Source organism: Colias eurytheme, chromosome 3, assembly GCF_061535395.1.
Source record: "Colias eurytheme isolate Ceu_HAF_F1 chromosome 3, ilColEury1 Martin Lab GWU primary, whole genome shotgun sequence".
NCBI lineage: Eukaryota > Metazoa > Arthropoda > Insecta > Lepidoptera > Pieridae > Colias > Colias eurytheme.
In genome coordinates, this window is record NC_142982.1 from 10,239,848 (window position 1) to 10,254,237 (window position 14,390).

At 32.4% G+C, this 14,390-nt stretch overlaps 2 protein-coding genes across 2 annotated transcripts in view; one reads left to right on the forward strand and one right to left on the reverse strand.

The window, feature by feature from the left end:
* 5-HT2B (5-hydroxytryptamine receptor 2B) overlaps positions 1-14,390 on the forward strand; it is a 101,081-nt gene that overhangs the window by 57,795 nt on the left and 28,896 nt on the right. The window contains exon 2 of the mRNA XM_090118389.1: positions 10,865-11,341. Within this exon, the coding sequence (XP_089974515.1) occupies positions 11,002-11,341 (340 nt within the window). The 5' untranslated portion in view covers positions 10,865-11,001. The remainder of the gene's footprint in view (positions 1-10,864; positions 11,342-14,390) is intronic.
* LOC149909942 (uncharacterized) lies at positions 6,265-7,010 on the reverse strand. The gene has a single exon (XM_090120209.1). The coding sequence runs from the start codon at positions 6,931-6,933 to the stop codon at positions 6,265-6,267; it is 669 nt and encodes a 222-aa protein (XP_089976335.1). The 5' UTR covers positions 6,934-7,010.

Genomic DNA, 14,390 nt, shown 5'->3' on the forward strand with positions numbered 1-14,390 from the left:
ATACCACATAAGTAAAACAAAGCGATTATCTCATTAGCTCTCAGTCCCTTTTATTTTCTACTCTACGTTTAAAATGAACGAAGTTTTCAACAGAATACACTAATCACAAGGTAGGAAAGTTCCACATTGTTTGCAGTTAAGGCGTTGGACTAAGCGTTAGAGTGCTTTTGCACCAGAGATGTGCTATAGCTACGTTGCTGCATTTCATTAATGCACATACCGTAGCTATGGTGAAAACCGGTCTTAGCTGAGATATTTATTTATTTATCATGACATTCCAAAATACAATAATGCTATGACATTACATCTATATCATGGGCCTGTCAGGTCATGGCAAATGGTCAAACAAGTATAAAATTCCAGGACTTATGATAGATTTTCATATGTTTTTTATATGGAAGGATTCGTGCCATGAATGTGTGCTATCGATGCGTGCTATGGATATGTGTAGATATGGCTATGTGTAGAGCGCCTACTATCGATACATCGCATAGCTCGAGCTGCGCATCTTCCTCGCACAGCTACCTTGCGGAGGCGCATCTTCAGAGCACAACTTACTCTTACTGCTACGAAGCTTAGTATCAGTGAAAACGGTCACATAGTTTCATAGAATAGCTCTATTACATTTTCGTAGCATAGCTCCACATCTCTGGTGGAAAAGCACCCTTTAAAGAACACTAGTCTATAGTGGAAAATAAAATTGGCGCGTGCAAGTTTTGTCCCGGGAACACTTTAGCCCATTAAAGTTTAAAGGCTTCAGGTAAACTCGTTGGGAATCCTTTTTAAGTGTTCGGAATTTTAAGGCCGATTTACCGCGTTTGAAACAATGCACTTGACGTGGCTTTTTGATGTTTTACTTTAGTCTTTGTTTTGAACGTGGGGTGGAATATGGTGGTAAATATTTTCTGTTTATCAATTATTAAGGGAATACATTTTTCAATCTAGTATTGATCACAATAGAGATGAAAAAATGAAGGTTTTTATCGACTTAAAAAGTGCATCAAGTGCTCGAGCGACTAAAATAGGGCCTGTTAGGGCTCTTGAATTAAATCGTTTTCCAGAATATAACGGTAAAAATTGACACATAATTAGGCGCAATGGCCGCGGCCCATCTCTATTTCATATAACTTCCACAACCATATCGAGTCTAAGTTTTTATTCTGCATGTCTTTATATTTATGTTGTTATTTATTTAATATTCCACGACTCAAAGCACACTTCTTCCAACTCATAATTCACCACCACATGACAAAACGCGTTTTAAACCCGTTATTTTCGATCGATCCAACCAATTGAGTCACAAGGTATGCTGACCCGTAGCGCACAAAACCATGTGATTAATACGCAATGATTCAGGAAGATTTGAACGATCGAATAGTGACGGGTCACTGCACTTGATAATTTGGCAATTTTTTCCGTTCTATACCGCTATTCTATCGTACAATACAGTTTTGTAGAATAGACGTAATTAAGTGTGTGGATTTTAGTAATTCTTGATTTGCTTTTAAATAATAACTTAGTAGAAATATATAATCAAATACCTACAGAACGATAATTATAATAATATATTGTACAAGAACAACTTGAGTCTCGTCTAACTTATGTCTAACTATAATTTCCTACGCAATAATAATTCTTTACAACAAAAATAAAATGTTACGTAAAATAATTTTCAATCTACCAAAAATAACCTATCCAAAATCCCTTTATAACAACAGCGTTCTTACCCAGCAAATGATATCATGCCCATTGTACAGAAATCGAAAAGGCCAATGAAACGCAAGAATAAGCTATTATTCGTTCCAATACGATCCTGTTTCACGAAGATACCTCTTTTCACGGAGAGTTTGTCGTGGTCTCAACGTGGGCTATAAAGCAATTTCATATGACACCGTTAAAGTGGAAAATTGCCAATTTTTGCGATACAAATGTGCTCGTCTAGACACGATTGCATTTACATACAATAATAATAATAAAAACGTCCACAAAAATCATACATGATTTCTATATGAAAATAAACTTACATCCATCTCTCGGATATACCTTAGTTTTATTTAGATTAGTATAGAATTATGCTTTGAATGCATATTTTGTACAGTTTTAATAGTATAATGTCGTTGTCCGATCCCAAAGAGCGAAATGAAATACTGTTTGTGTGTTATTATTTCATTAAGACTTTTCAGTTACAATTTAAGGTTAGTTAGAACCTAAAAATAGTATGTCAATGAAAATCTTTACTTAGACAGTGTGGTTCTTAAACTGTAACACCATCGTCAAATTTTATATGAAAGAATAAAAAAAAACACTTGTTTATATATTTGAACAAAGCAATTTATGTCTAGACTACGTTGTGTAGCATTTGAAAGTTAGGAAGGATAATTAGTAGGTTCACGTTATTATGTTTTAATGTACTCAACTAGGAGAAAGTTTGCAAATGTGCCAAGAGTTAGTGCTTGGTATAACTTCTAAAGTGATATGTTAGACAGAGACTGTAGTCTGTACGTTAATGTACTTAAAGCAAATCCTTTCATGAAGTAGGATGAAGAATTATTTTTATGGAGATTTGGTAAAATTACCTTAGGTAACCTTATGATTTAGTCTCACTTTTTACGGTCTGATAATTCTCGATATAATTGTAAAATCCTACATTGAAAATAGAGGAACAGAAAAAATTAAAAGCACCAAGCATTATTTATTGCTTATTTATGATTTTTTTGTTAGTTCCATTCAAATAAAATCATTTTCAACTCTTATTTTCTTCTTCAGCGTAGCGTATTTTACTTTTAGTATAGGTAAACATATTAATTTACTTTTAGTATCACATTATTATTCTTTAATAATATGTTTTCGTCGTTATAAGTTCCCTAATTTATTATTAAAGTATACAAATATTTCTACGCGACAATGTCAGACTAGGGGATATGGTTAAATTTCTGAAGGTCAGGTAATAACGGTGCCTATCGACCTATGTCATATTGATTGGGCTCTAAAGGGTCACAAAATATTATGGTCCTATAATAACATTTTTACCAATAATAAAATTGGAGTGTCTGTTTGTTATATTAAAATAACAGCTTTTTACTAAATGTATATGGATACAAAGTACAGATACAAAAATATTCATTTTTACAGTTTGTTTCCGTCTACCTGTTTGTTCCGACTCATCTCGAGAACGGCTGATTTTGAACGGTTTTTTTTTATCCCACAGGAATATTAGGATTAAAAAGAAAACTCATTTTCGAGAGTAAAACCGCGGCACGCAGCTAGTAATATTATAAATTAATGCATGCTATAGGTATATGAGGTGATTCTCAGCTGTCTATAAAATGTGTAAAAATAAATTTGAAAACGTAAATATGATTTCTTAAATATATAATTAGTAGGTAAGTAGGAGATTGCAAGGAAACAAATCTATTATAGCATTTATTTTAATTTATTTAAATCTTAAACATAAACCGTACAACAAAAGCCAAACAAGATGGAGTTATAAGCCGAACTTGACAGGATACGTTGAACCTTCATTCAATGAAGCCATTTCTCATCTCTCTATTGATTTTTTTTTTATTGGTAATGGTGAAGCGCTTGACCACAATCTCGCCTGATGTTAAGCTGAGATGTGGTCTAAGATGGAACGCGCTTCCCTAGAAGGTACCTGTTCACTCTACGCTTGAAGACTCCCATATTGTACTCGTCGGGGAACACAGACTATAACATGCTTACTAAATAATACTAGTGATTATTGACTGCTGAGGTTAGTGACCCTTTCAATCATGATTAAACTCGAACTCAAACTAAAACATTTATTCATTCAACTAAACTTCTAGAAGCACTTTTGAATAGTCATAAGATAGGTTTACCAATGACCATCGGAAAGCAGTTACTACGGAAAAGAACAGGCAAGAAACTCCGCAGTTGCTCTTTTAAAAATCTGTGTACCTATTGTGTTTTCTTGTGTTTTGTACACGAATATACCCACTTACTCAATGTTACACTTACGTAGAAAATAAGACAGGATTTAAAATGTGATTAATGCCTTGATAGTTGATATAAAAAAAATATTTGTCTCAAAAATACACAAACTGCGGTTTACACAAAAATTGTAGGTACATACATTAATTATACTATGTTTTAGTTTAAACAATGACCTCTCCAATCAGGAAGGTATATGTAATCATTAAACAATATGTATGTAATATCGCAAAAGCAAGCAAAGAAATAAAAACAACGTTTTTGTATATATAAATATAACAAAATTAACAGACCCAGCGGACGTTGTTCGGGACACCCTTGTCACTTAAGGGTATAAAAAATTGTTTTCAACCCATTCTCAGGCACCAAATATAAACAAAAAATTGCATACAAAAGGGGTCGAGTCGTAAGGGTTTGTTTACGAACAGTTTGCACAATTTTATATACTTAGTCTAAAAGACCAGTGGTGGCTCAGTGGGAGAGGACCTCGGACGTCAGATAGATAAGTTGGGGCTTTGAGACCAGGCGAGTGCGCAGGAAATAAATTGATTTTTCAATTTATCTGCGCATGTTATAACAACACCACTGCTAAAACGGTGAAGGAAAACATCGTGAGGGAACTGACGTGTTGAAAGTTCGACGTCATGTGACATCTTCCAACCAGCATGACAGGTGAATTATGACCTGTACCCTCATAGGAAGTTCGTGTCCCAGCTGTGGGAGCGTATATGGACTGATGATTATGATGATGAGTCTAAAATATTATTACCACAAACTGTTTGAAACGCCGGTTTGAAGCCGGCGTTTCAAACAGTTTTCTGCGAGTGTTGTTCAAAGTAGGTTCAATAATTTTGTCGTTAAAATTGAAAACACATAACACATCTGATTTAAGGTTTAAAGACATTTGTTCCCATTAAGATATTAGAAACTTAATTTTAAACAGGTATTTATAAAAAATTTCATTCGTTAGTTAAAGATTTAGAGTAGGTTATTTACATAAGTTTAGGTTAGGTTAGTGATTCATTATATTAACAATAGGTAACAGTTTTAAATGATGGACGCACTAGTAAAAGAGAAATACCGAACTATCCATAAGGCGTAAAAGGACCAATTTCGGAAGTAGGACAAAACTTTGATTCCAGATAAAAGAAATCCGATGTGGCAAGCGTTGAACAGGAAAAGTGGTCCATTATATGAATCGGGTTTAACATGTTATTTCGTACCAAATTCGGTCCGGAATTTTGATAGAAATATAATTTGAACGGAATGAAAGCGGAATTTTATTGTTACAGATGTTTGTTTTGTAACATATTTAAAATGTATTTTAGTTTGTTTAATCGTTTGATTGATTGGCATTATTCCCCATTTATAACTCATCTGTATGTTCAAGTCTTCATACAAATAGTTACGGTATCAATTTTTATAAAACGTGGGATATGAGACGGAGTATTTAAAAGGTACCGACAATATGTCGTGAAAGTGGGAGTCCACGAACTAAGTTATCAATTTTAATAATTATATAAAACCGAGTTATAAACTCTTTATTTACATTTATAACTTTTGAATAGGTATAATAACAGAAAGGCAGCATAATTGCTAGCTGACAGTCAGAATTACATCGACCGGAAGGGTCCGTAGGTTACGCCCCCAGTGTGTTTTGCCCCCGTGGTGGAAGCCCCCGATTTCGTTTTAGTACTATAATATTTATTAGTTAAATATTTTTATCAAAAGTACAGTCAGATAGCAAAGTGTAACCTATTATAAAAAATGTCTAAGTCATGGTTCATTATTAAAATCAAAATCATAGTTTATTATTATAAATCTTTATTAACAATGTCGGTGTAACAAACGTTTGCTTATCTAATAATAGGTACTAATGGGTAATAATAGGTAATACGTAGGTACTTAATATGTAATAAAAATTAAATTAAATGTCTAATAAATAATAATAGGTATCTACGTAAATACAACTTTGATAACAAATAAAACCAAACATTAAAATAAAGCAACAATAACATGCAAAATCACAGATACGAAATTAAAAATCACAGTTTAAAATTAGGATTATTTTAAGTACTTATATACTATTTACGTACTAAGTATATAGGTAGGCATCCACTTAAATATTTAGAAGATTGGTAACAGAATGTTCAAACACTAAAATATAATAAAAACAATTAACATTTAAAATCACAGATAACAAAAGAAGAAAAACATAGTAAAAATATTAGGATGATTTGAACTTTGTAATTAAATTATGTAATTTAAGTCATTTATATGCAGTGACTATGGAGGTTACATGGTAAATATTTGGTAAAATGGACCTGGACAACAATCAAATGTACCATCCCCGAAGTAGTGTTGTATATTTTTGATGTGTTTTAAAGCCTGTGCTGATACGAATACTATAATTCTGTTGTCGTTCTCACAGTAATCAACTAATAGATATTTTTGAAAAATCTCAGGTATAATGACTTCAGCTGGATTACGAAACTGTGTCTTTTCTACATTTAAGGCTTTCTTTCGAGAGTTGTATAACTGTTGCTTGATATTATTGAATTTGGGTATGTATTCATCGAAGGCTGTGTCTGTGTTTTTTAACTCGGCAAATTTTGTTTCAAATTTTTGTTGTATAGAGCTCGAGAAACTCGTTTTCACTTCCTTTTTTAATTTTTCCATAACAACTCTAACTTCATTTTTCATTAAGTTAGGTTGACACTCAGCATTATCACAAGCATTATGACACTTTTGGATTTGTACATTGTCACTTTCCTCACTTAATTTTATAGAACCACTACACTTGCCATGTCTTTTATTTACGCATGTCCACACACTCGATTTATTATTTTTCCTATGAAGATTATAAGCAAATCCGACATGTAGTAACGTTCTTCCACCTAGTTTATTTGAAATTATTTTGTAATTGGTTTGTGCTAAACCCCGTGAAGGACCTGGACTTGCCATTTTGAGTTAACATGACCGACTAAACTTTCTTATCAGTAACATATTGCAACTATGTGGGAAAGGGATAGAAATAGTGCCCATCGAGTGCCCATCGCTATGTTTGCTATTTTCACTGTCCGTCACCCTGGACTCTATTGTTTTCAACCCTATCTTTCCCTTTCTTTGACTACCTATCTCTTTCTTTTAGAATTCGATCTGGCTATTGTGTAAAACCAGTTTGGCCGGGCACGGGCGCCTCGTTTAGACAAAGTACAAAGTAATGCATCTAAAGTAAATAATTGTAATATAGTAATAAAGTGAATATCCTTGTAGCATGTTTATAGTATCCAATATTGTGTTAGTTAGAATACTTATTTAGTAAGTTTGTCTACGTATTTGGTTCCGAAACACTTTTTTCATCGTCTGTATCTAGTAAAAAATATTTTTATTTCGGCGAAATCAACTATAATAACTTAATTTAAAATCGGGGGCTTCCACCACGGGGGCAAAACACACCGGGGGCGTAACCCACGGACCCGACCGGAATAAGGAAACCTTACTCATACCTCTTCCCTACTTCCTAGACCACTCTTGTCGCTTTCCACCGTGCGATGGTCAAATACCTACCTACTACATACCTAAAACTAATTTAAAAACAAAAATGAAGCCTTTGAGTCATAAATACCGATTGTTTTATAAATTATCGTTACTAAATCCAAGAAAACTGTCAAGTCAATTATTCACGGTAAAAATAGCACTATCAAGGGAAATAGCCCTATATTTTAACGCGCTATTACCTGACCGCTATTCGTGAAATATTACATCAATCCATCAAAACGTTTCGTTTTACTTAAAAGTGTAATTTGCGGAATTGGGGAATAAATTTCAACTATAAATTTTTGCGTGTAACGATGTATTTTAACAGTGTACACATTAGATATTTTTAGATCTTCAATTTCGTATTTTGTCATAAAAAATTATAAAAAATACATTACAATGAAGATAAATGGATGGAATGTTTCAGCTATAAGTCAAAAACAGGACTAAAATTAGGCAATAACTCGCAGATAATATTCAAATTTTATTAAATAATTACCCTGTTCCTTCTTCCCTCTCTATGTATCTATGCATATCTGCATATTAAAGAGAATGGAGCGATAACGCTAATTTTTAACACGCTTAATAATTAGCTATATGTATAGTACATTACGAGATGGGAAGATGGTATTCGGAAAATAGCAGGTCCAACGTGGACTCGAAAGCCCAGGGACAGAACAGAATGGCGATCTATAGAGGAGGCCTTTGTCAGAAGACAAGTTGAGGAGTAACTACCGTTTGCCGAACTAAAATCACTTAAATATAAATTGTTCAGTTTATAAAGTATAATTAGTAAATGTTAGTAGTAATTAGTTCTTAGGCATACTTAGAAAAGTTTTGTAATTTAAATTAAGATCAACAATATAGGCTTTTTATTTTATTTTATTTATGCATTTTGGCCCAATTTAAATGGATAGGTTTAATGAAAACTATGTATACCTACTAATCTCGAATCGGTGACAATACAATAATTTTCATGAATATATTAATAATTGTATTTGTTAGATAAAGTTCTCATGAAAACAAAATATATTATAGCTTAAAAAACTATTAGCAATATTTATAATCTAATTAACGTTATAACGGAATATTTATTACACATTAACCACCAAAACGCAAGTCGGTTAAACCTAAAACAAAACTAATTGCCACGTCAGCTATTATACTCTTTGCGATATAATACAGGCACTGTATAGAGGCAATAGAGAATGCTAATAGCAACCTTTGATATGCTAACTCAACTTGTACTATCGTGTTTCGGCCTTAAGGGTGCTTTGCCACCAAAGTATATCAGTCAAATTTGGAAAAAGTGTTAGATACGTCTTTCTTCCCATCGGGCGCAGTAGCTATGCAGCTGTACTGCGAAAATGTAATAGCTATGCTGTGAAACTATATTGTGACCGTTTCCAATGATCGATGTATCGATAGTACCTAGGCACCGCGCATAGCTACACCACTCGTGACAGCACGCATCCAAAGCACACATTCATAGCACATACGAGTATCTATATCACACATTCATAGCACACATCCACGCTATTCCTCCATATATAAAGCGTATCTTAGTTGAATTATTCTACCAGTGCTAACCTATGCGAATTTATGATTGGTGGATATCAAACACCTCCACTGCATCATAGCATAGTACATCCCTAGTGGAGAAGCACCCTAATGCTGCTATGAATCTGGTATATTATTTGCCGTTCGTTGAAGTTAGAATTTTAGCAAACTGTAAAAGAATTAATGAAGATTCTAATATTAATGTGTGTTTTACGTAATTATTGTGATCTTTCATTTTTAATATAAGACTATCTTATTATTCTGATTTAGATTGCCTGTATTAAATAATTTTCTTACGTGTACTTTGTAGGTATATGAGTAACTAAACTATCTCACGTTTAGTTAATCCCATCATTACAGTGAGTTTTTAGTTTTTTAAGCTTCAAGTATTAAAAAATGACATGATATAAACAATGTGTTTTTTATTTCATTTTTTTGAACATTAGCTACAGCTAAAATAATATCCAAAATAAAGATTACCATATTTTATCACCTTAATACCCAATTAAATGCGCCATTACGCTAAAAAGGAAAGCCGAAGGCTTTATTCCTCTCATTATCCCCCTTGAAAGAAATTCTTATGGCTGTCTAGTTTAATTTTATTAAAGTTTTTAAGAATTGTGAATTTATTTATTAACATCTTCTTGTAAGATATCATAAACTTTATCTATATATCAAAAAATTTTTGTAATGTTAGTAATTTTAATACAATACCGATATCATGACTGGATAAAGTTTTGCGATATAATTAAACAAATTAAAAATTAGTTTTTCATTATTACTTGTTGATAAAATAACAGATTTACATTTAATAATTATCATATTATATCTATGAAGAACTGATTCTGTTTTTAATCTTAAGATAGTTTCGATGCTAATAAATAAATCTCTTTAAAAACTTAATCCAGCGTAATAAGGAAGCAAGTTTCATAAACAAATTAAAATCTTTGTAAAAACATAAGAAATGAGAAAAACTTGGAAAACTTAATTATATTACCGGTTTGAAACTTAACAAGTTATAATAAGACTGCTTATAACAGCGTTATAAGATTGTGAAGAAATAACTACATTAAGAAATTAACTTGTTCCGACCACTGCCATTCCCGTTCATGAGAAATAAAGAGAAATGAGAAATTTTTAATGGAGTAGAGAACTACACAATCATTAGTGAAACTAGTGAACGAACTCAGCAAAAACTGCTTAAAAAAGTGTCCCCTTGTGGGGTAGGTTGCGGGTGCATTATACGTCTGTTTGAGTGATAATTTTATTTACAAGAAGGTGATTCTGTGTTTGCCAAACTGAAACTTTTTCTTTTTTACCGGGAACTGTACCCAGGAAACCTATGATTAGATCACACACTATCCATTGTAGTTAGCGTCCGATCCATTCCAATGTATGCGGTTGAACAATATATATAAGTATCGTTAATTTAGAGACTGACTGTGGAGACTGAAATAATAATTGACATAAATAAAAGGGTGACAAAATATTGAACATAATATTAAAATATATCAGTAGCTTATGGTTTACAATTAGTTTAGAGCATTTATTAGTTTTTAAAACAATAGCCTTAATACGATTATAAGTAGGTATTATTATAGCTTACTGAAGCTATTAGGTCAGCTACAAATTACTATTGATTTGAATGCTATCAAACAATCATTTAAAATTGCTTTAATAATAGATATATAATGAAAAAGTTGGTAAAAAAATTCTAAAGCGTCTTATATCATGATCAACTACCTATAATGGATCGTTATCAACACAATACAATAATATCAATTTTCTTTTACAGATGATAAATGTAACAGTGATGCTACACCAAGAATGAACAAGAAAATGGACCCGCCGAATACAATATACCACATTTATGAAATAAGATGAATCGCTTCCGCAAAATGAAATTGAAAACGACATCGCAAGCGCCTAACAATGAATGAGCTGGAGTTCATTATCTATCCAACTGGCGATGCTATCGATAACTTTAACGTAACTTGGGGTGTTATAACGAGCAACTATAGTATAATTGAAGAGAAAACCGGCAATGGAACGGAAACGGACGATAAGGTTGAAGACGTGAACAATTGGTGGGCACTGATCGCGTTAGTGTTGGTTGTGTGTACAGCGGCTGGGAATGTGTTAGTGTGCTTGGCGATTTACTTGGAGAGGCGGTTGCAGAATGTGACGAATTATTTCTTGATGTCGTTGGCGATAACGGACCTCCTGGTGGCGGTGTTGGTCATGCCCGTGGGCATACTGACGCTAGTTAGAGGTGAGTTTATGTAGCAATCGGAATGAGTACGCCTTTACAGAAGTTCGTTACTTATGAATGCAATTCGATTACCTTATGTATTTCTATTGTTGTTCTACCTCAGTATAATATTAGACATGCCTGCTTCACTTCCTCTAATACGTACTCTTAACTCAAATTCGTTAAAAAGTCTTTAATTTCTAAATACTCGCGTAAAAATGGTTTTGGCTATAAAAAATAATGTATTAAATTATATGGACATATAGCAGAATAACTTAGTACTTACTGCGTTTAATTGTTTAACATTCTAAGAATTTCCAACTTGCATATAACCTTATCTTGTAGATAACCGAATAGTTTGTTTCAAAGTCCCCGTTTCTGAGGAGTCCAACTTAAATTAACAAACTGGAGCAAACTAGAATTATTTCAAGCTATATATAATCTCTATGTAGATCCTTAATACGTATTGCACTAAATTCAATTATCAATTAGCATTTAGGCTTCATACCGTTAAATTTATATAAAGTGACGCATTTTTTATGAAGTTTTACTATATTACTAGTGGTCCGCCCCGGCTTCACCCGTGGTACATATTTTGTATCTTATGTCCTTCTCCTGGCTCTAAACTACCTTCCTGCCAATTTTCAGCTAAATCGGTTCAGCCGTTCTTGAGTTATAAATGGAGTAACTAACACGACTTTCTTTTATATATATATACATACTAGCGGTCCGCCCCGGCTTCGCCCGTGGTACATGTTTACGTTTTCTCTACATAAGAACCATCCTCGTACTTCAAGGAATATAATAAAAAAAGAATTATCGAAATCGGTTCAGCCGTTCTCGAGTTATGCGCTTACCAACACATTTTGCGATTCATTTTTATATATAAGATAGATTTACAGTTATGTCACATTAATGTTTATAAGATAATTTTATCTTAATTTTTTTAAATTGTTTTCATTGAATGAACCTTTTTTAATAGAGACTTACAATTTGTGGTGCCTAGTAAAAAGAGTTTCAAATAGTTCATTACTTACCTAGACATTTAAATTGAACATTTCTAGCACCGCTACCTATTTCCTCTTTTATTAAAACTTCTTACCCGTATTTACCCGGTTTTAATTGATTAGAGTTAGTAAATATTTTGCCTTTTTATTAATGGTTTCTAAACTCCATCAGTAAGAACTTTATTCCTTTTTTTTTATTTAGAATCATTCAAAAGTCTTACTTTTTCTGTTATTAAAAAATTTCTTACATAGGTAATATATTTACTAGTTACATCATTTTTATTTTAGTCTTGTTACTTTGTCTTCTATATCTGTCGATTAAAAATTATTAATCTATTAATCTTTTGTCAAAATTGACATAAGACAAGGGAGTCTCCACTTTTCTGTCAAATTTTAAACAAGAAATTAGTTTCTCTCACTTCCACGCGAACAACAAAGAGAATACAAATACTACGAAAGCGAACAATTATTTAGATAACACTATTTTGACTAGCGAAAGGTTACCGAGTTTAGTTAAAAGATCAAATGTCAAGGTAATTTAGATTCTGAAATTCGTTGGCGAGATGTTCTGTTTAAATAGACCTGTTTGCTTAATGCCTCCGCATGACATTTTCATGCACACTATAGAGAACATTTTAAAGTGTGAGAATTTTTCAACTATGAAAACGCATAAAATATTATTTAAAAATCTTTTTTGGCAACTAACCTTTACAGAAATGGATGAAAAATATCACGAAGGGCCCTAGACGCTCATCGCGGTACAATACATGACTGTTCCAAAAAACCAATGTGAAATCTCATACAGAAAAATTTAAGTTCTATAAAATAAATGAAAAATTCAATTACTATACATTTTATTTAAAAAATAAGGCAAAAGTCGACTGTATTATTTCCGTCCGTCCATCACTGTATTCTTCTTCGATACTTCCTTTTCGAAGTTGGACTGTACTTGTACTGCGACAGCTAAAATGTTATCAAGTTTGTTAACTCAATTCTTTTGTACATAAAAGGAAATTTAGGAGGAGGAAATTTCATCTAGTTTCTAAGTTAGTAAGGTGGAAACTGTAACTGGAAAAAATATATTTGTGTGAATACATCGTATACTTAGAGGAATATGATTTCAGAGTATTTTATTTATATTATAATATAACATTTGTATAGATTCCATTGAGCAAAAATAGATCACAAATTTGGTTTGATATTCAAAAATTAAATTCTGTAAGTTTTCTTTCCAAAATTAATTTATACAAAACTAGCTTTCCACCCGCGGCTTCGCTCGCTTGGAGTAAAACCTAATAATATACTAAAATCTTCCTCTTGAATCACTCTATTAAAAGAAACAGCTTCAAAGTCCGTTATTTTAGTTTAAAAGATTTAAACATAGATAAGGACAGAGAAAGCGACTTTGTTTTATATTATGTAGTAATTTACCATCAAAAAGACACTTTTATATTCCTGGTAATGAGGCACGGTGAGCAACAGCTAATTTTATATACAAGAATATTAAGCAAGAATACACTAAAAAGAGAGAAAGGCCGATGAGGTAACTAACATTTCATTAGTCTCACTTCAAAGGAATATATACCATTTCAAGTACAAAACGATCACATTTGTTGCTTTCGTTCCTTTGATGAAATCTCTTGGATCTAACTGTATCTTTAGTGCTATTATCTGCAAGATAGAATAAATTCTGGGTTTTATTACCAATTGTTTTGGCGGTAGTACCAAATTATTTTATGACTGTCTTTATTCAGTCTTTGAGTAAAGATCGGTCTCGGGAAGACTTATATAGCTATGCCTCAATTAAACAGGGCTGAAAAGGATTGTTTTACGTGCCAGAAAGTACGCAACTGTGAAATTTCAACGGATTAGAAAACCATGTACCCCTCCCAAAAAAGCATATTGCTATTTGCTAAACTGTCATTCTTTACAAAGATCGTTTTCTCTGAAGTAATATGCAAAGCGTCATTATTATAGTGTTATACTCATATGTTATGAATTCTCTTGCAGACCTACGAGAGAGTAAAACTTTCTACCATTATTGAAAATACCGTAAAAATGTA

What these genes read in the sequence shown, in the direction of transcription:
- LOC149909942 (XM_090120209.1), bottom strand. Translation starts at nt 6,933, where the DNA reads ATGGCAAGTCCAGGTCCTTCACGGGGTTTAGCACAAACCAATTACAAA.